Below are 25,218 nucleotides of genomic sequence, written 5' to 3' on the forward strand. Positions count from 1 at the left end.
CCACAGTAACAATCCCACACGCATGTGCCACAGTAACAACCCCACACCCGTGTGCCACAGTAACAACCCCACACGCGTGTGCCACGGCACTAGAACTTACTTCAGAGTCCGTAACAACACGGCCCCATTGTAATGAAACCACACAATTAAAAGCAGGATTCGCAGAAGGGCAGTTTCCCCTTTATAATAGGAATTTTCAGGGATTTGCAACAGGAAACATGATTCAAAGTAGGAAAGACATTCTGCTTCATCGCAGATTTCAGACGGGTGCCCTTTTGACAAGAGTGACCACGTGACCAAGCTGGGTGCACCCTGGCCCCTGGTCCCCTCGGGCCCACAGGGAGAAAGAGCCCCGTCCCCTCCTGCATCGAGGGCAAAGCACAGATTCCAAGTGAGAGATGAGAAGCGGCAGGGCGGGCGCAAGGCTGTGGGGCCGGGTGTGAGCAAATCCGAGAACTGCCTGCTGAGGATAAACGTCGAGAGGACCTCCTGTGTCACGAAGTCACAGGACAGGTGACCAGCCAGTCTCCCCGACACTGCCTGCCACCACGACACACGCTCACGTAGCCCACGCACACGGCCGGGCAGGAGGAAGACCAGGAAGGAGGGAGGCTCGTCTGCTTTGAGATTTAAAAAGATTCGGCTCCCTCTGGCTCCTCCTCCCGTTATCCTCACGTCACAGGCCGGGGGACGGGGACAGCGTGACATCACTTCCTCCAGGCTTGCTGGCCCGGCCGCACAGCCCCACTGGGAATCCCACCCCCCACACCCCTCCCCACAAGATGCCAGGCGGCAGTGCCCTCCCTGCTGAAACCACACAGGACACCCCCTGTGCGGCTGCACACACAGGGCACTCTCAGGCAGCGGCGCCCCCCCAGCAAGGACCCCAACTCACGTTCACACCGAAGTCCGGGGACGTGGAGCTCCAGATGGCGCCGATGCTCGCTGCAGCCAGCATGGCCTCCACAGCGTGCGCGCTGTTGGGTAAGTAACCTGTGGAAGGGTCACAGGGGCAAAGCCTTGGGTTCAGAGTACCCTGGATGCAGTGGACTCCCAAAAGAGACAGCCAAGAGCCAGGCCAGGCATCGGGGGAGAGGGGGCTGGCTTTGAACTGCCCAAGAAGGGCGGCCAACCTCACCCTTTCCCTCCCCACCCACCCCAGCTCCCTCAACATCTCTGATTTGGATGGCCTATTGCCTACCATCAGCCTGTCCACTTCCTATGGCCACAGTCACCCCCTCCAACCCATTCTCCGCGCTCTAATCAGTGACCCCTGCAGTCCTGCATGATGCTGCCCCAACCGCTTCTCCCTCTGCTCCGCCTCCCTCTGGGCTCGGCCACAGCAGCTTTCTTTCAGTTCTTCAGTTGTTCTAATCTCCTCCTGCCCCAGGGCCTTTTGCACAATCTGCTCTCCCTGAACACTTTTTCCACACACCAGCCTTCCCTATTCAGTGCAGACTCATCCTTCAGCTCTTAACACAAGTGAAACTTTCTCAGAGAAGCCTTCTCCACGGCCACCCAATGAACCCAGGGCCCCTGGCCAGTTCCCCACAAAGTACCAAACTTTCTCCCTCACAGAACTTACCATAAATGCAAGTGAAGCATCACCTGTGTAATGAGCTATTTACTACCTGGTTCTCACGTGAGGGCAGGGACTCTGCCTGTCTTGTTTTTGATTTACCAAACGCCTTTCACCATGCCCTGCATATCGCTGCCCTCAGATACAGGCCTGCTGGCTGGCTGGCAGATGAATGGATGAATGGACAGATGGACAGATGGATGTTTGGATGGAAGGACGGAAGGATGGAAGTTTAGATGGAGGGAAGGAAGGAGAGGTGGTGGGGATATGGGGAAATGAAGACGATGAGCAGGACAGTCTCGAGCCTGACAGAAGCCTGTGAGGAAGAGGACAGGGCACAGGCCCTCCGTCCAGCAGGAGGCTGGGCTTTGACGACAACAGAGGTGACACACAGTCCCAGTCACTGTGGTCAAACCAGTGTCCAAGCCGAGACACACGAGGAGGGCAGCTCAGGGGGCACCCGGCTGATTCTGAAGAGTCGAGGGCACCGAAGCCCAACGTTCCCCAGGGACAGCCCAGCCGCGAGGTCCTGCCCGCCCGGCCTCCCTCTCTCCTCCTCTCAGGACACATGCTTCCAAAGGAGTTTGTAAAAAAGGGAAACTGGAGGGAAGAAGAAAACTGGAGGGTAGAAGAAACTTCTGAATTCCTTTTCTAAGACCCGAAACGGGCACAGATTAAAATGGGCCAAGAGGAATCCAGGGAAAGTGGGGTTTCCACTACAGCAATGCCTGGTCTGATCACTGGCCCCGCACTGGCCGCCACTCATCCCACAGCTGCCCGATACGCCCGCCGTGTGCCAGGCGCTCTGCAGACAGGGAGGCAGCAATGGACAGAAGGCCGAGCCCGGCCCTCCAGTACGAGAGGACAGACAGACGCTCACACAGAGCTTACATCACAGCAGCCAGAGAACGGAGGACAGAGGAAGTGGAGAGAGGGGGCCTGCAGACACTGCTGGGGGTGCAAACTGGTGCAGCCGCTATGGAAAACATGGAGACTGCTCAAAAAACTAAGAGTAGAACTACCACACGATCCGGCTAACCCACTGCTGGGTCAGAACATGAAAACATGAGTGCGTAAAGATCTACGCGCCCCTATGTCCACTGCAGCATTATTCACAAGAGCCAAGACTAGGAAGCAACCCAAGTGCCCACGAATGGACAAATGGATAAAGAAGATGTGGTGTATACACACAACGGAAGACTACTCAGCCATGAAAAAAGACAAAACTGTGCCATTTGCAACAACATGGATGGACCTTGAGACTATTATGCTGGGCGAAATGAGTCAGATGCAGAAAGTTAAATACCATACGATCCTACTCATATGTGGAAGACAAACAAACACACAGATAAGGGGAACAGATAGGTGGTTACCAGAGGGAAAGGGGGCAGGTGTGGGCAAAAGGGGTAAAGGGCACATGTATAGTGAGGATAGAAACTAGACTAGGTGGAGAGCATGATGCGGCCTACACAGAAGCTGAGACACAGTAATGTACACCTGAAACTTACACAGTGGTATACGCCAATGTGACTTCAGTAAAATAATTTTTTAAAAAATGAGAAAACAAAACTAGTGAGGTGATCAAACAGATTATGGAGAAACCAGGGAGGAGGATGGGAGTGAGGGGTGGGCGAGGAGGAGGGAGCACTGCAGGGAGGAGGAGCAGGCCTGCGAGGGGAGCACCAGCGTACAGGCTCTGGGTGGGCTCAGGCAGCGGGTTCTCAGCAGGAGCCCTGAGGACCCCTGTGGCTCCCAGCTGGGGTCGGGGAGGAAGCAGGGACACCAGTCAGTTGTCTAGTGTCCCAGCCTGAGCCCGGAACCCTCCCCCGGGATCTGGTGTCCCTCCACGGACTTGCATCCTGGGGCTTGCCCTGTGTTGCAGGTGTGAAGGGCTGCTCAGCCGGCCCTCTCCTCACAAGCCCACGGCCTGAGGCAGCCCTGGGACCCCCGTGGCCGGGAGGGACAAGACCTCACAGACACACGCCAACCACTGCTCCCACCATCCCAGCCAGACCTCGCAGCTGCCCCCAGCCCTCAGCAGCAGCACAGCTCAGCACGTCCAAATGCAGCTTGACCCAGGGGCCACCAGCTGACAAACGGACGGACAAACGCGGTCCATCCACGCAATGGAGCGTCACAGGGCCGTAGAAAGGAGGGAACACTGACACACAACTGAACACATTTAAACATCGTGAAAGAAGCCGCCACAAAAGGCCACACATTGCAAGATTCCATTTACAGGAAAGGTCCAGAGCAGACAAATCTATAGTGGGCCTGGGGGCTGGGAGAGGGAAGGATGAGGAGTGATGACTAAAATACTAGTGTTCAGAAAATAGACTAGCCAGCCAGGCCAGCTCTCTCAGCTGCCTCTTTTTTTTTTTTTTTTTTTTTTTGCTGAGGAAGACTGGCCCTGAGCTAACATCTGTGCCCACCTTCCTCTATTTTCTATGTGGGACGCCTGCCATAGCATGGCTTGACAAGTGGTGTGCTGGCTGGTGCCCAGGATCTGAACCGGCAAAACCCCATCAGCCACTCCATTTAAAGACGAAAAAACTCGAGGTCCCGGGAGGTGAAATTCCTTGTCGGAACCCACACACCCAGTCAGTGGCAGCGCCAGACACTGAAATGAGGTCTCCTGACCCGAGGGAGCCTGTGCCCTCAGACACCATAAACAAATTCACACCAGGAAGGACTCAGTGGGAGCGACCTGGCCATGAGAAAGCCTGGGTGGTGACCTGAGAGGCAACGTGGCAGAGAAGCCACCAGCCACGTGCCAGGAAGCCCAGGCTCAGCGGCAGTGGCTTGCAAAAATACCATCAGCTATGCTATGTCATGGCACCGAATAATTACAGTCCATTTGTTTAACAAATTTGTGACCAAGTGCTCTGGCTATGAAATTTCATGCCTTGCTATAACGTAACACTTTCCACTTAGGATTTTCAGAGGCTAATTCCACGTGTGAATTTTCACTTAACAACTTTATGTATTGAAATTGTCCGTATTGTTTAACTCAACACCCATTTTAAATGAAACCCTTTTCTAATAAAAAAAAGTTAATTGGTTGGTTTTCTTTTACCCTTGGGGCCTCAGTTTCTCACTCAGGAAACTTGAGGGGAGGGCCGGGTGGCCTTCAATGCTCCTCTCGGCTCTAACCCCGGGGTCTGTGACAAGAGGAAATCAGCCAGGAGCCTCTCCATTAACAAAACTCCCTCTGCAGGGGTTTTGGAGTCCGTCTACACCCGTGTCAGCACCAACGACGAAAATCGCTGCCCTGAGAAACTCCCGGGAGAGAGACCGCTGGGGGCGGAGGGACCACATCCAGAAAGTGCAGCAGGCAGCTCTCCCGGCTCAGATGGGGCAGCGCTTTCCTGAAGCATCTGACCAACGCCCCCGCTAGTGTTTAAGGATCAAGCGTCATAAACAATGCCCGTCTGTAAACACCGGCGCCCCCGGCAGGAGGAAGAGCTCGCCCGCGAGGCCCTGAGCAGGGAGGGGGGCGCACGCGCTCTCCCCCCGGCTGTGCCTCCTTGTCTAGTTTTCGGGCCCCGTGTGCAGCCAAGGTCCCCCGAGGCCCTAAATTACAGGACACGGCTCCACTTACTCAGAAGTCGCCCCACCTTCCAAGCCCCCTCCCCAAACCGCGAGCAGGAGTACTCACCGACGACCCGGTCTCCTGTCCTCACCCCCATTTTCCGCATGGCTGCCGCGTACAAGGCCACCTGCTGCCGCAGCTCTTGGAAAGTCACCTTCACGATGTCCTCTCTGCCCTCCCCTGGAAGAGGAAAAGGACACATCGCACGCGGTTCATCCTGAGAAGAAGGGTTCCGAGTCTCGGACGCGGATGAAAACTCACACCTGTGAAAGGCGGGTTAGAAACGTGCCCAGAATGGCAGACAGATGCGGGGCGCAAACCAGGCCGCAGGCTGACAGCCTTACAGAAGAGGAGGGTGCGAGAGGGAGCTCGCAAACGCCATCCACAGGCTGTTCCACTCTGGGAATGCTTTTATTAAGTGAAGAATCCTTTGATTTGGGTTGCGGTGTTTTCTTAACTTCATTTTGAAATAATTATAGATTCCCAGGAAGTCGCAAAGATGGTACAGAGAGGTCCCAAGTACCCTCAGCCCAGTTTCCACCCCCTCAGTGGCTCCATCTTGCCTAACTCAGGTACAATGTTTTTTGTTTTTTCCAGGAAGATTAGCCCTGAGCAAACATCTGCTGCCAATCCTCCTCTTTTTGCCGAGGAAGACTGGCCCTGAGCTAACATCCGTGCCCATCTTCTTCTACTTTATATGTGGGATGCCTACCACAGCATGGCTTGACAAGCGGTGCCATGTCCGCACTCGGGATCCGAACCAGCGAACCACAGGCCACTGAAGCAGAATGTGCGCACTTAACCGCTGCGCCACCGGGCCGGCCCCTCGGGTACAACGTTAAAGCCAGGGAACTGGCCTCAATACAATGTGTGTGTGTGGTTCTCCCTCATTTCACAGCATTTCCTGTCACCACCACAATCAGGAGCCAGGACATCTCCACCACCACGAAGATCTCCCTCCTGCTACTTTTTCTAGTCACTCCCCGGCCGTCACCCCAACCCCGGCACCACTAACACATTCTCCACCTCCATAACCTCACTTCAGGGCTGTCACAGAAATGGAATTCTGCAGCAGGTGGCCCTCTGAGACTGGCTTTTTCCCTCAGTGCAGCGCCCGTAGCTTCATCCAGGCGGGGGCACCATCGATACCTCATCCTTGCATTGCTGAGCGCTGTTCCGCCCTTGGTTTGATTTTATAACACTTTTTTTTTTCAGATTATAAAGGTAATAATGCAAGCTCACCAGAGAAAACTTTGACATTGCAAAAAAACACATACGAGTAAGAAAAGAAAATGATCAACCTCACTAGCTATTGAAGAAATGCACGTTAAAACTAATTTTCACCTAACAGATTGGTAAGATGGGAAAGACAGTGTGGTTGCCAGCCTCCGTGATGCCCCCATGACCCCTGCCCCTGGCATTCACGTTCTCGTGTGGATCCCCCCACAGTGAAGGGGCCTGACCAGGGAAGCAACAGGATACTGTGGAAATGACAGGGACTTCCGACCCTTGGTCACAAAAGACACTGCAGCTTCCACCTGGCTCACTGGGGGAACCAGAGGCCACGTGTGAGGACACTCAAGCACCCGTGAAAAGGCCCACTTGGTGAGACCCTGGGGCTCCCTGCCAACAGCCACAGGAGTGCGCCATCTTAGATGTGGACCCGCCAGACCCAGTCAAGCCTTCAGATGACTTTAGCTTCCACCAGCATCCTCTCTGCAGCTTCATGAGAGACGCCCAAGCCACAGCCGCCCAGCTAAGTGGCTTCCGTGTGTGTGACCCACAGAAACAGTGAGACGGTGAGTGTTCATGGCTGCAAGCCCCGGCTCTGTAACTGGTTACACGGTGACAGAGAACTAAGACCCCCCCGGTACAAAGGTGGGGAAAAAGTATTTGAACACACTTGCCAGAGGAGAGGTATCAATCCTCTGACCATGACCTGTGATGCAGATATTTCATTCCTGATTGCTAACTGCTTTTCAATTTCACAACAGGAAGTATCTCTTTTCCAAAGGGAATAAACATCCTGACTTCCCTCTGGCGTACAGCTGGCTTTTCCGACTTGCTTAAAGGTGTGCGTGCTGCCCACGGTTCTTCTCTCACCCCGCTGGGTAGGTAGCCTTTTAATGACCTCTGCCATGTTCTCAACCAGCGAATTTTCTAACCTATAAAAATACCCAGTAACCTGAAACCCACTGTTCAAAGACAAAATGTGCTACACAGGCGGGTGTGCGAACAATTTAAACACCGAGGGCGCTAACACCTACTGGGTTTGCCCCACTCACGGGAGCATGGAGGCAACCGGGCACACCTTGGCGGGCACCACGTGACCTCACCCGGGATCCTGGGTAGGATGATGAGCTGCTGAGAATCCTGAGTGAGCACAGAGCAGAGCTCCAGGAGCCCCACACGCGCCTGGCGAGGAAGGGACAAATCAGAAAAACACACAGAAGACAATTATTTTAAAACAATTTAAATAATTTTGTTTTAATTTAAAACAATTATTTTAAAGTCCCTAAGCCAATAATCAGTCAATCGAGGCCCCTGCTGAAGACAGATATTCAATCTGTAAACTAGATGTGGTCCCTGGTTTGAGGGCACTATTCCCACTGCAAATACGAGGATGGGGGAGCTCACTGAAAGAAGGGCTCCAACATTTGAGAGGGAGGGCATGGCGGGGGCGGGGAGGAGAGGGGACAAGGAGGGAGAAGACGAAACGGACACAGCAGACCCGGCATTACAACCACACCTCCCACCCCATGCCCGAGACAGCGCTGGGCGAAGGGAAAACGGGGCTGCGTCCAGCCAGTGCACGTCTACGAGCGAGAGAGAGGCCGCAGGGCCAGTTCAGTGCCAGCCCGGCCACCCGCAGGACCGGCTGTTTGCCACCGTTGCTGTCAGTGCCCGAGAGTCGACTGCGACTCCTGGTGACCCCGTGCGCAGCAGAGCAGAGCCCTGCCCGGTCGTTCTGCGCCATCCCCTCCCCTTCCAGCGCCGCACCAGACAGTGCTCCGCTGCTGCTCACAGGGTGTCCACGGCCAATTTTACCAGTGGTTTTACCACTAGCAATCAGGAATATTACTGGTTTTTCCGTTTGTTTTCTTTTGCTTTTTAAAGACGACTCAGTTGACCGTTCCCACTTTCCAGCAGGAGAAACCGGAACCTCTCCTGCAGTGCGTACGACACCACGCACAAGCACACACCTTCAAAGGGACCAGGAAACGAGACAAACAGCAGACCAGCATGCGAGCTCTTCAAGGAACAGAGATGCCAAGCGGGCTGGGGTCCGGAGAGGTTTCCAAAGGCGTCACAGCACCTGGGGCAGGACAGCCCTTTAAGAGTCTGTTACGGATAAACAAAACGCGGGCTATCCACGCAGCGGAGGACCACTCAGCCATAGAAAGGAAGGGAGCATGGCACCTGCTACACTGTGGACGCGCCTTGACAACAGCACAGACACAAAGGCCACAGAGTGTAGGATCCACTGATAAGAAGTGTCCAGAGCAGGCAAATCCACAGAGACGGAAAGCAGACTGGGGTGGGCAGGGGCTGGGGCGGGGATGGGGAGTGACTGCTGACGGGTATGGGGTTTCCTTTTGGGGTGACAGAGATGTTCTGGAACTAGATAGAAATGGTGGTTGCACAACCTTGTGAATATGCTAAAAATGACCGAATTGCACTCTTTAAAAGGGTGGATTTTACGTTCATGAATTGTATCCCAATCGAAGAAAGGGAGGTCTCCTCACCCCGTTGGTTCTCCCCTCCAGAGACTTCCTGCCCGTCTCCACACGGTCCCGCCCGTGACCAGCGTCCCCCTGGGGTGTGCCTCACTGTCCACGACACATCAGTGGGACACTGGCGTAAGCCCCGTCCTGCTACACTGACAGAATTTAAAGAAACCCTGGAGCAACGTGCTCAGTCACCTCTTTGCATAAGGCCAGGACTCACTCTAATGGCGGTGCTTGAAGTGCGGTGCAGCCTGAGGACACCCCCACGAGCCCCAGAACCTCATGTCGGAGCCATCCCTGCCACGGGCCAGAGAAACGGTCTTTGGGGACCCAGAGATGGAGCCGAGCGACCTCCTAAGTTCGACGCTCTGCTTTCCCAGGATGCGCTGTCTTCCCATTCTCCACGCAGCAGCCAGGGCGGCCGCGGGATGACACGGCTCCCTCCATTAACATCCTCTGAGGACAGCCACTGCCTCGCACACAGTCCCAAACTCCCGGCACAGCGCTCGAGGCCGCACATGGCCCGGGCCCCCCCAGCCTGGCCTCCTGCCCTTCTCCCAGCCATGGGGCCTCACCGTCCCCACATAGCCAGGCTCGCTCGGCTCAGGGCCCTCCGTCTGGCTGCTCCCTCCGCCTGGAATGGCCTCCCCCACCTCTGCAGGACTCCCTCCTCTTACTCAAGTTCTGCCTACATCTCGCCTCCTGCAACGGGCCTCCCCAGCAGCCCGTCTAGATGAGCTCGCAGCCCGCCCGGTCCTCTCCCTCCCATTACGGTGCTTCAGCTGTTCTTCTGAGCGCTTGGAGCCATCTGGAACTTTACAGCATGTGTTTTCCTATTTATTGTTTCCCCACTAGGTCAGCCCCAAGAGAGCAGGGCCCTCGTCCGTCCTGATCAAGGCTGTGCTCCCAGCACCTCATGCCACAGGAGGCCGTGGACACAGAGCTGAGGAACAAGGGATCGATGGAGGGGTGTGGAAACGCCTCCGAAAGGAGCAGGGAGAACGCGGTACTGGCGTCACCTCCCGAGGCCACTGGTCCACTCAGCCTAAACCAGGTCAGGGTTGAGAGCCGAGGAAGACAGCAAAACAATACTCAACAGGCAAACACGACACAAGGACGAGGCTCTGTCTTCCTCCCCAGCACGCACGTCAGAAGCAACTGTGGGCTTTAAAAACACACACAAGCCTGGGTCCCACCCCCAGGAGGCAAGCTCTGACACGGGAACTGACAGCCATGATTTTAAAAGCTGCACAGGGATTTCAGCGTATAACCTCGGCTGAGAACTATGCACATGTGCTCTGTGCCAAGGACTGCTGTAAGACAGATAAATAGATATCTGTTCCTTGAATCCCTACAATAATCCTGAGGTAGATACTATCATCCTCTCCAGTTTGAAGAGGCAGAAACAGACCCAGAGAGGTTAAGTAACTTGCCCAAGGTCACACAGCTACTGAGTATGGAACAGGGACTCAAACTCTCAAATCCTCTCTCAGACCTCATTTACTCCTGGTTCAGGCACCACGTGGACAAGCACAATTATCTCACGTCCCACACCACTTCTACGAAAAACAGCAACTGTGGTGAAGACCAGGGCTGCTGGAGCCGAGGACACTGGCACTGCAAGGAGAGAGCAGGCAGCCGGGCAGGGGAACACTATAGAAACTGGGCACAGGACGGCAGAGAGCACAGCAACCTGGGTCCTTTTTTAAAGGAGGGGGAAAACCATCCAACACAGCTCTACAGCCCACGAGAGCATCTGACTCCGCAGCGTCCACACGCTGGAAGCCTGAGTCGGGCACCCAAGCCCGCTTCCGCGCAGCATAACGGAGCCTGCTGTGTCTCACAGGGGCCCACACAGCTCTACCCTCATGGAAGCAGCACCGGCACCAGGAAAATTCACCTACGTGCAACACCTCAAAACCTCTCAATGCCGGATAAATCCAATGTTACTTTTTACAAAAACCTAATTTAATTAGGGGGCTCAGCCACAGCATCTCCCTGTTAAGAAAACTCCTAGTGTGTTTAAACTATTTTATACCAGCTCCTCTGGAGCCTGCTGAGGACGTAAGCTGGAATATTCTTTAAACTTTCTTTTAAAAGGAGAAGCCCACGGGAGGGGAGTCCAGCTGTGATTCCAGCATGAGCTTTCCCAGGGACTCCGGGCCAGTTACTCCACATCTGTCTCGATTTCTCCATAAAACGTGATCACGCGACTGTCCCCTCCCCCTACCAGTGGTAACACAAAGTCAACAGACACCTTCATGACATTGGAAAGGCAGCAAGAGCAGCTGTTATGGAACCGTGTGGAGCTTCCTTAGAAACTTAAAGAACCAGCAGAGGATCCAGCGATCCCACTTCCAGGTATTTATCCAAAATAGTTCAAAGCAGGACATTGAACAGATATCTGCACACCACGTTCATCACAGCATCATTCACAACAGCCAAGAGGTGGAAGCAACCCCAGTGTCCAGTGGTGGATGAGCAGATCAACAGAATGTGGTCTCTCCATGCGATGGAATATTACGCAGCCTTAAAAAAGAAGGAAAGCCTGTCACCTGCTACAACATGGATGAACCCTGAGGACATTATGCTGGGTGGAAGAGGCCAGTCACAAGAAGACAAACACTGTGTGATTCCACGCATATGAAGCATCTGAAGTGGTCACAGTTACACAAACAGAAGGTAGAAGGTGGTTACCAAGGGCTGGGGGAGAAGGGGAATCAGCATCTAGTGGACACAGGGCTTAGTGTTGCGAGATGAGAAAGTTCTCGAGACCTGTTGCACAACAATGTGAACATACCTAACACTACAGACCTGCACACTTAAAAATGGTTAAGATGGTAAATTTAATGTTATGTGTTTTTTACCACAATTTAAAAAAGAAAGATGCCAAGATATTGTTTGAAAATCACCGAGTGCAGTTTCTGAATGCTTCGGAGCCTCCCCAAGCCGGTGGCCTGCGTGTAAGTGGCCTCTGGATACTGAGAGAGGAAAACCAAGTAGTCATCAGGACTCACTTGCAACGTAAAGGGCGACTCTGTCGTTCTCTCTGTGCCGCAGAAGGTTCTCCGCATAGTTCAGACGGCTGCCCTTGAACCACTCGGGCACATCCGCAATGCCTTTCGATGTGTCCACCACCTGCAGAGAACGACAGCACACCAGGACACACACAGGAGATCGAGGTCGTGAATGAAGGACAGCGACTCCGCTCCCAGGAAACCAGCTAACTCACCGGCTCAGAGCATCTTTAATCGTTTCATAGACTCAGTCTGAACTGGCCTAAAGGCTTGAAACTAAAAATGGAAACGAACGCCCTGTGGTCAACAACACGGTACTGGGTACTGGGAAGCTGCTGAGAGTGGATCTTAAGCATTTGCACCACGAGAAAAAGAGTTAACTACGTGCGTGATGCATGTGATAATTCCCCAGTGTACATACATCAAATCACCAGCTTGTACACTTGAAATATATACAATCATATCTGTCAATTATTCCACAGTAAAGTTAAAAAAAAGAAACCAATCCTAAAGGGAAACACCATCCCTGCTAGTTTACTCTTTTTACTCTTTCAACAAATCTTGATCAAGCACCTACTTATGAGAGATGCTGGCGACAGAAAGTGAATAAGACAGATGTGGTGCCTGCCCACTGGCCAGGCTCTGCCCGGACACGCAGAAACCAGGAGCCCAAGCTACAGGGCCCACCAGCGCACACAACAACCTTCCGGGAGTGTGACCCCTCACCTCCTTCCTCAGGGTGGGGACCTTGGTTTTCTTCTTCAAGTGCCTACAGACGAACCTTTCAGAATGGTTCACTCCATAATCAAGCCAAAAACACAGTAAATTACACTCTGAATAACAGGACTCTCTTTCCCCAGATATTGACTGGTTGATAGCATAAGGAGCTGAAAAAAATCTCTAAAATGCCAGGTTAAAAAAAAAATGAAACTACTGATAGTTTAAAAAATAGCAATGTGAGTATATCTAACATCGCTGACGTGCGCACCTTAAAATGGTTAAGATGGTAAATTTCATGCTATGAGTGTCCTACCGTGATTTAAAAAATATAAAACAGTGCCCTACTATCTAGGGTCACTCAAGGTCCCCGCACGGGGCCTAGGGTCCACACCCATCAGAGGGCCCAGAGATTGCAGAGTCTTCATGGGGTTCACGACCCCAACACAATTTTCTGCCAACTCTCTAGGGCAATGGCTTTTTCCCACTGATGTGAGGTTTTAAAAGATATGATTCCGTATTCCCCAAAATTAAGAATTCCTTTTGAAACAGAACCACAAAAAGACAACGCCTAAGCATCTCTACTTACCTCGTCATACATGCGCGAGAAGACAATTCCACTGAATTTCCAGAACTCTGCCCAGAAGTCCGAATATGACTCGACCGACCAATGGTACAAGTCATCATAATTTTCTAAAAATAAAATAAAACGGCACACAGCTCAGATAAAACTTAGAAGGAAAGTCTTGGCAGTTCAGTAATAAAAGGGACACACCAAAGGAAGCATGGGCGTATCTGAGCGGTTCAGAGGCATCCACTGAGCAATGGTCTTGGCAGTGGGGCGGGGAATCTGAATTCCCACTGAAGCAGACACAGCGCTGCTCGGCCCCAAAACGACAAGAGCAGTGAGGCAGCGACTCCACATCTCCACCGGCACGCCGAAGAACACGGACTCTGGAGCCACATGGCCTCGGTTCAAATCCTGGCTTGGCCATTTATTAGCTGTGTGACCTCAGGCAAGCTACTTAAGCGTGCTGTGTCTCAGTCTCCCCAGCTGTCAAATGAAGCTGACTGACCACACCCCCTCCATGGGGCTCTTGTGAGGATTTAAATGGGCACGTGAATAAAACGCTTAGAACAGGGCCTCGGGCATAATCAGAACCACAGTAAGAGTTTGCTATTATTATACCATATAAGCTCAGGGAACCTACATTCAACACATTTGTAAACCCAGAAGTTCAAAACTAGAAGCTTGTTGGGGCCGGCCCGGTGGCGCAGCGGTTAAGTGCGCACGTCCCACTTCTCGGTGGCCCAGGGTTCATTGGTTCGGATCCCGGGTGCAGACATGGCACCGCTTGGCAAGCCATGCTGTGGTGGGCGTCCCACGTATAAAGTAGAGGAAGATGAGCATGGATGTTAGCCCAGGGCCAGTCTTCCTCAGCAAAAAGAGGAGGATTGGCGGCAGATGTTAGCTAATCTTCCTCAAAAAAAAAAAACTAGAAGCTTGTTGATGACCTCCCATGCCAGTACAATGTTGTGAGGGGTTTTCTGGATTCTTTACTTCAATTTTTGAGTAAGCAATACATTCACATGGTTCAAAATCACAGAAGTGTACAAGGTTATACAGTAAAACCTCTCCCTCTCTTACCCCCACAACCATCTAACTTTTCTTGCCCAGAAGTAACCCAGGTAAAGAGATTTATTTGTGTCTTTCCAGAGATTTTTCTGTGTGAGTAGATACATCCCTCTCTCTCCCACTTTCACACTAACGAAAGCGTGCTCTTCAAGCAGGTTCAAATCCTGGGAGCTCGGGAAAGGCCTGGCCCCTCTTTGGACCTTTTTAATCCCGATGTATTGTCAGTAGGCTATACATTCATAGGCTGGTACTCCAGAGATATGAGTACAGCAGGAGGATGACCAACAGGGTGTCAGGCACAGAACACCACGGCACAATTCAACGGCTGAGCTCGATTCTCTCCCTGTGCCCGCTGTTCCCAGCCCTGAGGGGTACGGAGACGAAGAGACACCACCATCTCTGCCCTGGAGCAGTGTCTTCTCGCTGGGGCGTCCGATAGTTGTCCTCAGCATGCTGGACCCCGCATCCACAAGAGGAGAGTGATCGCCGGGAGCCAGGCAGCAAGGTGGGCCGCAGGCAGAGGGGCTGGCCCCCGCAGCAAGGGCAGGGTTAGGATGCGGGAGAAAGCCAAGAGCCCAGGAGAGGAGAGCTGGAGCGAGCGGGTCTGGGGCAGGGATGCAGAAGGATCGACCAGAAGAAGCGAGAGAGTCGGCCGAGAGGTCGCACAGCCTTGATCAGGAGACACCCGGGGGCTTAAGGGGTCCGGGCTCGAGAGAGAGAACGTGCTTCACAGCAATGAAGCGGGCACCTCCTCCAAGCCCCACAGCCCCACCCCATCTACTCAAGCCGGGGGCCAGAGACCAGGTCAAGCATGCAGGGAAAACAGCCAGGGACACTGCGTCTGGAAAGCTGGGACCAGCACTGACTCTAGAGATAGTGCTTGAGGACCTCAGGCAAGCCACTTTGCCTCCCTGGGACTCAGTTTCCCTTGTGTGTCACCTAGAAACTGCTGGCTGGAGAAGGCCCCGGATCCTCCCATGACAGTGGAGACCTCCAGGGCCAGGCTGGACGACCCACGTCAGAACCTCAGCTCCGCCACGCTGCAGACGGTGCCCTCGGGCGAGCTGCCTCACCTCTCAGCCTCAGCACCGTCTTCCGTCAAACACGGAACGACAGAGACTCCTTTAAGACGCTGTGGCGCGGATCCACAGAGCACGTGCTAAGGGAGCACAGGCTCCGAGCTCCTGGCCGGCCAGAGCCTGCCTCTCTGACCGGGAAATCTAGACAAGGAGGTGGTCTTCTCTGGGCCCCGGTCTCTCTCCACAAAAGAAGATACGGTCCTTATCACAGGGTCACTGCGTGGACTGAACGAGCCAGACCACTCAGACCACGAGGAACAGGGCTTGGCTGAGGGAAGGCGCCGAATGTGTGCGCCTCTATCCTCACTGTTCATCACAGCGCAGGAGCGTGACCCACGCTGGCCACCTGACAGCGCAGGATGACTGACGTCGAGACAGGCGTGTAGAGGACAGGACGGCATCAGTAAGCAGAGATGCCGTGTTCTCAGTCAAGAAGGAGGGCAGGGCCGGCCCCGGGGCCGAGGGGTTGAGTTCGTGCGCTCCACTTCTGCAGCCCAGGGGTTTCATTGGTTCGGATCCTGGGCACAGACCTAGTACCGCTCATCAAGCCACGTTGAGGCAGCGTCCCACACAGCACAACCAGAGGGACCCACAACTAGAATGTACGACTATGTACTGGGGGGCTTTGGGGAGAAGAAGGAAAAGAAGAGAAGATTGGCTACAGATGTTAGCTCAGGTGCCAATCTTTAAAAAAAAAAAGGAGGGCAGTGCCAGGCCCGGCGGTCCTCTGGGAGAGGGGCCTCCGACGGGCCGGGGGAAACGGCACTGGAGCAGACCCCGCAGCTCCCCTCTCTCCCACAGTCTGTTTTCTCCTTTAACCACCCTGGTCCTCCCAAACTGCAGAGAGTTCCAGCACCAAAAACTTGCCCCAGCCGGTACGAGAGAGGCACCAGGCTTGCAACCCTGCCCTCCACAAAGGCCTCAAAAGCCCCTCACGAAGCCCGTGACCAACAGCATCCTCGAGGGAGGACGCCGTAACCAGCTGCCGATCCGGGGAGCGAGTGGTCACAACAGCACGAGGGCCCAAGGACGTGGAGAAATGGGTGGCTTTGCACGGATGCCTTCCCACAGCCGACAGCTCAGCCAAGTCAGCGAACACGCTTCTCCAGACGAGCAGGGGCCCCTTCAGGCTTCTGCTCGCACACCCCTCGCCTCTGCTCACAGGCTGCAATCCAGAAAACGAGACAAGCGACGACAGGCACGTTTGGTTCTGTCCGCAGGAGGTTTATAGAGAAACTGAACTAGCTGCCAACATCTTAAAAGCACAATTTTCAAATGAAATTCGAGATTTCTGGCTTCTCCCAAGGAAAGAGAATATCTGGCTGTGGGAGCCAGCCAAGGATTCTCACCTCCCGGTGCTGTCCCCTCCCCACACTGAGCAGGGCTATCTGTGCAACCAACACAAAGCGATGGGAGTGACCGAGCGCGACCTGCAAGGCTCGGTCATGAGAGCCTGCCGCCTCGCCCTGCTCTCTTGGACCACTTGCTCTGAGAGAAGCCAGTGGCCACGTCGAGAGGCGTGCTGCCTGGCACAGAACAGAGGCTTCCTGTCCACACCCAGCACTGACTCATGGCCACGTGCGCAAGTCACCTGGGAAGTGGCTGCTCCAGCCCCCGTCAAGCCATCCGATGATGGCAACCCCGGCAGACCGCTGGGCTGCGGCCTAACGAGGCCCAGAGCCAGAGCCAGAGCCAGCAGGCTGAGCCCCTCCCAGGGGCCTGACCACAGCGACTCAGAGATAGAGACTCTTTATCGTTGTGTGAAGTCGCTGAGTCTCGGGGTAACTTGTAATGCAGCAACAGATAACTAACACACTGTGACACCACATGGGGACAATCAGCTAGAGCTGCTAACAGCTGCCCACCTGGCCCTTCACCCACATGAGAAGGAACAACACAGAAGTAAAGAGCGTTGATTCTGGAAAGGGACTATTGCTCCAGCACTCAGAGCGGTGAGACCTCAACCAAGACTCTGAGCCTCCGTTTTCTCAGCGGGACAACGGGTCAAGAGCAGCACCCGCTGGCCAGTCACTGAGGATTTAGTTAATACCCGTAAAGTGCCCGAATGGGGCCTGGCACGTAGAGAGAACTCAGGAAATAGCAACTCTCACAAACACCTCGGTCGCCTGCCTGGTCCCTGCAGGTGTCTGAGCTGGCAGCCTGCTTCCCGCGTCACCCCTCCTTCCTCTCTACCTGGGGGAACTATGATCGGCCGCCACCTTCCAATCTCAGCTCAGACTCCACCGGCCCTTTTAAACTGCTTTCTCCGATGGACCCACACAGTGCAGCGCTGAGAAGCCGCCAGCATGGTGTGCTGCCCTCACGGCGGCCACTCAGCACGGACTCGCCTGGAGCGCTGCTCCCTCCCGCACCTACGTTCCAGCTGTCAGAACTGAGACCAAGCCCTCTGTTTGCAGCAAACTCCATTCCAGCTGCTGGCATCCAGAGGGGACCTGCAGCTGGTGGCATAGAGAGAGACACTTGGCGCAGTCCTCCCAAAGAGCATGGCCTGAAGCTGGTGCCACTCCCCTAATGACAGGGGCTGCTGCCTACAGCAGGTCCCGGGCCCACGGAAGACACCTCGTACCACAAGTGCAGATGCTGGGCTGCAGCTGCAGGCTGCTCCGAGGAGGCCCACATCCACAGGGCCCCCGAGGCCTATGTGTGCGTGCGGGGAGTCCTCAGGTGACCCTGCTAGAAGCAGTGACAAGAACCAACCAACCCATGGCTCTGAGAGTGGCAAGAGGACACGTAACTCCACCAAGGCCTGCCCTTCCTGAACCACAGGGACAGAAACTTCATGCCCGTGGATGTTGGTCTGGCTCGTGGAGAGGCGCCAGGCTGAGGAACACCCCCCATCTGTCCACCCTCAGGGCTGGGCAGGCTGAGGGGGCCTGGGAGGATGTGGTCCTGGCTCTCTCTGTACATCCAGTCAACAGCATTGCTCCAGACGGTGTACCAGCTACACACAAGCCACTGTTGGGGGCACAGAGCATCAAGTCCAAGGGCACTGTCTTTAGCAATAAGAACGCCCACAAATAAATGAAAAGGCAAGGTGGGATGAAAATCCAAGCTACATGCCCCTGGAGAGTGGAGGAGCGGAAAAAACCATCAAGGAGAACAATCAAAGAGAAGGGAGTGTGTGAGCTGGACCTCAAAGGCCCCAACCTCCAGGGCTGGGCCTGTGGAAAGGAGAGGAGCAGGGGGGTGCAGCGCAAGAGGAGGAAAAGGCAAGACCTGAGCTCTAAGCAGCCCCCCAACCAAGAGAGGAACCCTGCTCAGCTCAGCCGGCCGCTGTCACGTGGGCACACAGACCCAGCATCACAGGCCTTCGGGTTTTCAAAAGATGTTGGCAATCTTGCTTTTCCTATGCAGTCTTGCAGTATGTGAGCCGCTGAACCACCTCTGCAGGTCCAATCTGGCCTATAGGCCACCAGCCCACAAGCCCTGAAGGATGGAGAGGAGGCCAGCAGGCAGCCGGGAACTACTGGTGCTCGCTGGTGTTTACTCAGCAACGCCCACGGGCCAGGCGTGGGTGACCACTGGGCCTGATCACCCTCTGTCCCCCTCACACCCCTCATGATGCAAGTCCTCTCATTATGATAGAATGAGCCTCTCAATGATACAAGCCCATTCTCCAGATGTAGAAACTGAGGCTTGTGGAGCCCCAGCGAGTTCCTCCTGCTTAAACAGCTAGGAAGTGATAGACCCAGTTCAAAATCCAGATTACAGGGCTGCCCTTATGTGAAATCATTTTGTAAAGTGTCAGAGCTGGACAAGCACCATTACTGCTAGCAGAGCAAAGAGAGATGGAATCACGGCAAAGTAACCCAAAAGAATGTCCTACTCCTGGCTTTTCCTGGGGATCAAGTCTGTTCTCTCCCAATCCAACAAACGTTCATTGACCGACTACTACCCAACAGGCCCCGAGAGGAATAAGACCGCACCTGTCTCCAAGGTGCCCACTCTCGAGTGAGCAGGAGGCAGGGAGAAGGCTGGAGCCGGGGAGCCACAACGCCGCCAGGCTGTGGAGGGCCTGGAAGCTGCCAGGTGGACTGTTGGCAATGCAACGGTCAACAAGGAGCCATTGTGAGGCAAGGAGTGACAAAGTCACACCTGTTCTTCAAGACTCCTCTGGTGAAGCAAGCAGGATGCACTGACCGGGCGAGGGAGGAAAAGCAGGGAGGAGGACACTGACCGGTTCAGGGAAGAGGAGAGAGGGCCCCAGGAGAAGCGCTGCGCTGGGCGGGAAGAGGGAGACAGAGCAGGCGGTGCTGCCAAGGCGGGCGTCCCTGCAAGCCAGGGGACTGGGTCTCCATTTCTGTGAGGCTGACTGAGGACAGTGATGCCACCAACAGAAACACAGGGGTCCCCACAGCCAGCTGAGGGGGTGCAAAGGGGAGGAAAGGCCATGACGAGTTGAAAACCCCTGCGGGGCGTCCAGCAGGTAGCAGGACAAACCACCCAGAGGTAGGGGAAAGCACGGGGAAAGGGGCCCTCCTCGGCCCAGCCCTCACCAGCCAGGAGGTTCCTGAGGGCCAGGGCGGTGGCTGGAAGGAGGGCCCTGGACCAGCCTCTGTTTGGGGCTGGAAGCGTAAACAGGAGAGGAACGAGATCCACCGCATCCCAAAGGAAGGCTCCTCCCTGAGCATCCTTCTCCCAGGTGCCTGGAATTCCATGCTGACCTTCTTGCAGGGTCAGCCTGGGGGGCTACGACAAGGCACTATCGCCTGGCAGGTGACCCCACAGAGGGGAAGAGCCAAAGTCAGAGAGGCCCTACTGGGAGGAAGCCCCCCAGGCTGGAGAGCAAGACCCCAGGGAGCACCTCAGCACACAGGGGGAAGCCTAGCAAGGGACTCCCCCAATCCACAGGGGGCTCCAGGCCAGAGGGGGGATCCTCCCGGGGAGGCAGATCCCGCAGTCGGGGGGAGCCGAGCACCGTGAAAGCAGACGAGGTGACACGCGCACGGACAAGGGGGAAACCCCACCGTCAGAAGGTGCCCCCCGCCCCGGACCGGGGCCCCGCGTCCGGTTTCCGTCCCAGAAGAGAGACAGAGGACATCAGGAGGCCGTTCCAACAACTAGGAGGGGCCCTGACAGCAGCGCCCAGGAACGGGCGCCCGGTCGCCAGGAGGGGGCCCCCTGCCGCGAGGGGGAGCCCGATTTCCGGAGCCCCCGGGCCGGGCCGCGCCCCGCACTCACCGAGCGCCAGGCCGCAGGCGGCGCCCACGGCCGCCCGGAAGCGGTCCATCTGCGTGTTCTTCTTGCTGTCAGGCTCCCACATCACCTGGCACTCCAGGATCTCCTCCCGCCCGGCCCGCGGCTCCTTGGACATGGTGCGGGGCGGCCGGGGCTGCGCGGGGAGCGGGGCGGAGCCGGGGCGGCGTGGGCGGTGGCGGGGGCGGCGGCGGGGCCGGCGGAGGGCGGCTGGGGGCTAAGCGACCGCGGACGCTGGGGCGGCGCCGGCTGCGAGCGGCGCGAGCGCCGCCGGCGCGGCCGCCTGCGCGGGACACCCGACAAGCCCCGCCCCCGACCAGCCCCGCCCTCGGAAGGCCCCGCCCCTCTCCGCGTGTAACCCTCCGCGCCCGCCGGCCTCGCAAAGGAGTGCTCGCCGCCGGGACTCGAGCCCGCGCCCACAGCGTGGGCGGGGCTGCGCAGGCGCGTTGGGCCTCGGCTCCCCGCCCTCGCCCGGGACGCGGAGGGGTTAAAGCCGCGCTGGCTGGTGTCGGGGTTAGTTCATTCAGTATTGGCTCGTTCTTCCTTCAGGCGTTTGCTGCGCGCCTGCTGGGGAGCCGGCCCGCTGCGGGGCTTTGTGGACACAGATGTGAATAAAGCAGAATTCCTGCCCCTCCAGCAAGTGGGGCTAAGGGTGGGGGACAGGTGTGGGAAGGAGAGGAGACAATTAACAAATAGATACATCGTGTATGTCATACATGGGGTAATGCATACGGCAAGATACGTAGTGTACCCATGACTATCCCAAGTACTTAGCAGAATAATACGTACAATATTATTCGTATGATAAAGGTATTAAGTGCTATGGAAAGACGGAAAGCAGGGAGGGATAGAAAACATAGGAGGAGGTTTCCATTTAAATAGGATCGTCAGGGAAAGTCCCATTGAAGAGGTGACCTCTGCCAATGACTTGAGAGTGACAGGAGTGAGCTACTGCTATCTGGGGGGAAAGTTTCTAGGCAGAGGAAACAGCAGGTGCTAAGGCCCTGAGGCCAGAGAGTGTTGGGCATGGTTACAGAACTATGTAAGGAGGCCAGTGTCTTTGACTTGCAAGACCTGGGGTAGAAGATAAAGTCAGTGACGGAAGAGGTGACAGCTCAGGTGGGTCCTGGAGACCGTCGAAGACTTTGGCTTTTACCCTGGGTGAGATGAGAGCATCGGAAGGTTTTGTGCAGAAGAGGGACACGCTCTGACTGCAGCTGTGATAGGAATCCCTCCGTCTGCTGAGTGAGAACAGTCTTCAGGAAGCCAGGGTCGAAGCAGGGAGACCACTTACGATGATGTTGCAAGAGGTGATGGTGGCTAGCCCAGGGTGGCAGCTGTGGAAATGGAGAGAAAAATGGGACTTGGATATATTCGGAGGGTGTATGTACTGTACTCACAGTTGGCACTGTGCTGGGACTTTCCCATAATCCTGTAGTAATTCTCACAGCCAGCCCAGTCAGCTCCCCGCAAGGACAGGATTTCACAGCATTGCAGTTTTATGAAGCAGCCTCCTATCTCTCCCACTTAATCTTAAACAGCTTCCATCTCCCAGCCACCACAAGTAAACTAGATTCTAACTTAAAACAGGGCGCTTGCTGTATCAACATGACTGCCAGAAGAGCCCCCTCCCCTCTCTCTCATTGACGAATGGACACCAAATCTGAAAGAAATTGCATATAAAAATGTATGGATGTTCTTCAATGTATCTTGAGAAATTTAGAAGTACTGGAAAATATTCCAGTTTCAATTAGAAGAATCAGTGTCAGTAAATTTCACTGCTTTGGTGGTTCTAAAATCAGTGCCTTTCAACCCAAGCCAAACTTCACCCTTAGGGGAAATGTCTGAGCCCAAGAAAGATGAGAGAATGGTATTTACTCACTTAAAGAAGCTCTGGTGCTGGGTAGCTGTTTCCACCCAGGGCCAGGCGCGCCGGGCAGAATTGGGGTGCGCGATACAAGCGAGCCTCTGTTATCATTGTTCAGCAGGTGAAGGGCGATCGATGCTTTCTCTGGCAACTGTAAGGACTGAGTACGTATGAGACTGAGGATCTGTCAATTAATTGCATTAAAAGGACCTGTGCGTCCACGTCCCTTGGAAATTCTTCGTATTCCCTCCAGGGATCAATGTGCCCGGAATTAAAGACCCACTGGTCTAAGTCAGTCACAGGGCTCCTTTTTCTCCTTTGCCAGTGATTGGCCCGGGGGCCGCATGTGACCACGTTCTGGCCAAAGAGACCAAAAGGGAGGGTACTACAGCCTGGGGAAAAGTGTTCCCCTGATGGCCAGGTCCTTCTCCTGGGAGCTGCGACAGACCTTTCCTGGTCCCGAGAAACAAGGGTGAAGAAAGCCCTTAAACAGAGGATGGCAGGGCAGTAGAGGGGAAGCCCGGTCCTCGCAGAGCTGCCTGAGCAAGGCTGTACCTAGCCCTGGGCTTCCCGGTGAATGACCAGTACCTGTCCTCAGGGCTTCAGCTGCTGGGCGTTGAGGGTCACAACCTCGTGCCCAAAGCATCCCAACTGAAAGTTGCCAGAGGTCGTATTTCACTCTCACTTTCCCCTGGACGTGCTTCTGTTCACTTTGACACGTTCCTCGCCCACGTGCTATGGTCTACACTCCTGGTCTGAAGATATGAAGCCATCAGTAATAACTAGGGAGGGTCAGATCCCCAAGCCAGGACCCATCTATCGCAGCTCCTGTGTCAGGGTTCCATTAGGACAGGGAGGACAAGAACTGAGGATTCTCCACGTAAACAAACTGAGGCACCCAGCCCAGTGCTGATCTTTGGGAAGAACCATCCAGACAGAGGGCATAGTGAGTGCAAAGGCCCTGGGGCACACTTGACCCCGTCAAATGGTAGTGGCCATATAGGGCCTTGGGAGGCCATGAGGTAAGGACTTTGGATTTTATTCAAAGTGTGATGAGAAGCCATTTGGGGAGTGATGTGGTGCCTTTTGAAAGGACTATTCTAGCACTACATGGCAATAGAATGAGTGACATTGGGTTTGGGGGGTGGACGGAGTGCAAGCAGAGAGACCTGTTAAGGGATCTTGCGGGAGTTCACATGTGGTCTCATGGTGGCTTGGACCAGGTGGAAGGTGGAGATGATGAGCAGGGGGCTCTTTATCCATCTATATCTAGATCCCTATTTATAAATACAAGCTTATGTAGACACACATCTTTAAATGTCTGTATAACCAGAGAGTATTTTGGCAGGTGGAGTGAAGAGGATAGGCTGCTGGATCACATAAGCAGTCCTTGGAGCCAGACAAGGTGAGAACAAGTTGTAGCCTAAATAAAACTGATTTTCCCCAAGTCACGACCAAAGGAGTAATGACGTGGGACCAAACTAGAGGAGAGAGACTGACCCTGTGGCCGAGTGGTTAGGTTCGCGCTCCGCTTCGGCAGCTGGGGGTTTCACCAGTTCGGATCCCGGGCATGGACATGACACCGCTCATCAGGCCATGGTGAGGTGACATCCCACATAGCACAACCAGAGGCACTCGCAACTAGAATCTACAACATGTACTGGGGGCTTTGGGGAGAAGAAAGAAAGAAAAGATTGGCAACAGTTGTTGGCTCAGGTGCCAATCTTTAAAAAAAAAAAAAAGAAAGAAAAGAAAACAGAAGGAGGGAGGACCAGGAGGGCAAGAAGCCGACATCCCTCCATTTCTTGCAGCTGCTCGCACAACAGCCCCCACCAGGCTGGCCCCGAAAGAAGGGGAGGGGTGCTGCCAGTCGGAGACTCAGCCCCGTTCCCTGGTTTATCAGGCCAAAGGGTCGTTTGAGGACTTCTTTTTCTGGCCTCCGTGGTGTGGTTGCCTCAGCCCTCCCGTCCACCCACGGGGATGTGGAAATCAGGTGGATGCCAGTTCCCCAAGACCAGAGGTGCCTGAAGTAACATGCCGAAGTTCAACCTCCCACCTCCTCTCCAGCCCCAAGGGGACAGCAGAGGAGAACACGTGGCCACGACCCAACGTCCTGGGCAGGAAGTAGGATCAGTAAGTGGTAGGATGGTCATCCAGTGCAACATTGTGTGGCATTGAGAAAGGACCCGCTCTGCAGATGCGTCACAGGGTGAATCTCAGAAACAGAACGCTGAGCAAACACACGGGCCACAGAAGTGGAGAAACTGTGTATTTCCTTACAGAAAGGTCAAAAGTAGGCAAAGCCCCAAAGTATCTTGTTTGGGGATACATACATGTTTTTAAAAAACATAAAGAAAAGCAAAGAAATGCTTAACAACATTCAGGGCCCCAGTTTCTTCTAAGGGAAGCGAGGGGGGCAGTTCAGGGAGGGGCTCCCAAGACACTGGCCGTCCCTGTCCTACTGGGTGATAAGCATTCGGTGTGCATCTGTCATTCTTTAAACTCCACACACATGCTATATTTGTTCATTTTGTGTCCTTCATACACCTCATGATTTAAAAAAATAAAAGGAGGGCCCAAAACTGATGCCATTGAGTGTTTTACTTCACCAGGTCTGGGGTGAAAATTTAGAAATGAACTGAAAGTCTGTCAGTAGGGAATGGCTAATAAAGTGTGGTGTAGTCCATACTTTGCATTACTACATGCATCAGATAAAAATCAGAAGATTGGGGCCAGGCTGGTGGCGTAGTGGTTAAGTTCACACACCACTTTGGCAGCCTGGGGTT

The 25,218-nt window shown here is 54.6% G+C and overlaps 1 protein-coding gene across 2 annotated transcripts in view; it reads right to left on the bottom strand.

Moving 5' to 3' along the window:
• The window catches only part of AACS (acetoacetyl-CoA synthetase), a 59,850-nt gene extending 39,096 nt beyond the window's left edge, over positions 1-20,754 (bottom strand). Inside the window, exons 1-5 of one of the 2 annotated variants that reach the window (XM_046639727.1) lie at positions 20,551-20,754; positions 13,223-13,326; positions 11,917-12,037; positions 5,238-5,351; positions 896-993 (exon numbers count right to left, since the gene is read on the bottom strand). In XM_046639727.1, the coding sequence (XP_046495683.1) occupies positions 896-993; positions 5,238-5,351; positions 11,917-12,037; positions 13,223-13,326; positions 20,551-20,683 (570 nt within the window). In that variant the 5' untranslated portion in view covers positions 20,684-20,754. The remainder of the gene's footprint in view (positions 1-895; positions 994-5,237; positions 5,352-11,916; positions 12,038-13,222; positions 13,327-20,550) is intronic. The other variant, XM_046639726.1, reaches the window with a different exon arrangement.
• Between the last annotated feature and the right edge of the window lie 4,464 nt (positions 20,755-25,218).

The sequence above is a fragment of the Equus quagga genome, chromosome 15 (genome assembly GCF_021613505.1).
Source record: "Equus quagga isolate Etosha38 chromosome 15, UCLA_HA_Equagga_1.0, whole genome shotgun sequence".
Classification (NCBI taxonomy): Eukaryota; Metazoa; Chordata; class Mammalia; order Perissodactyla; family Equidae; genus Equus; species Equus quagga.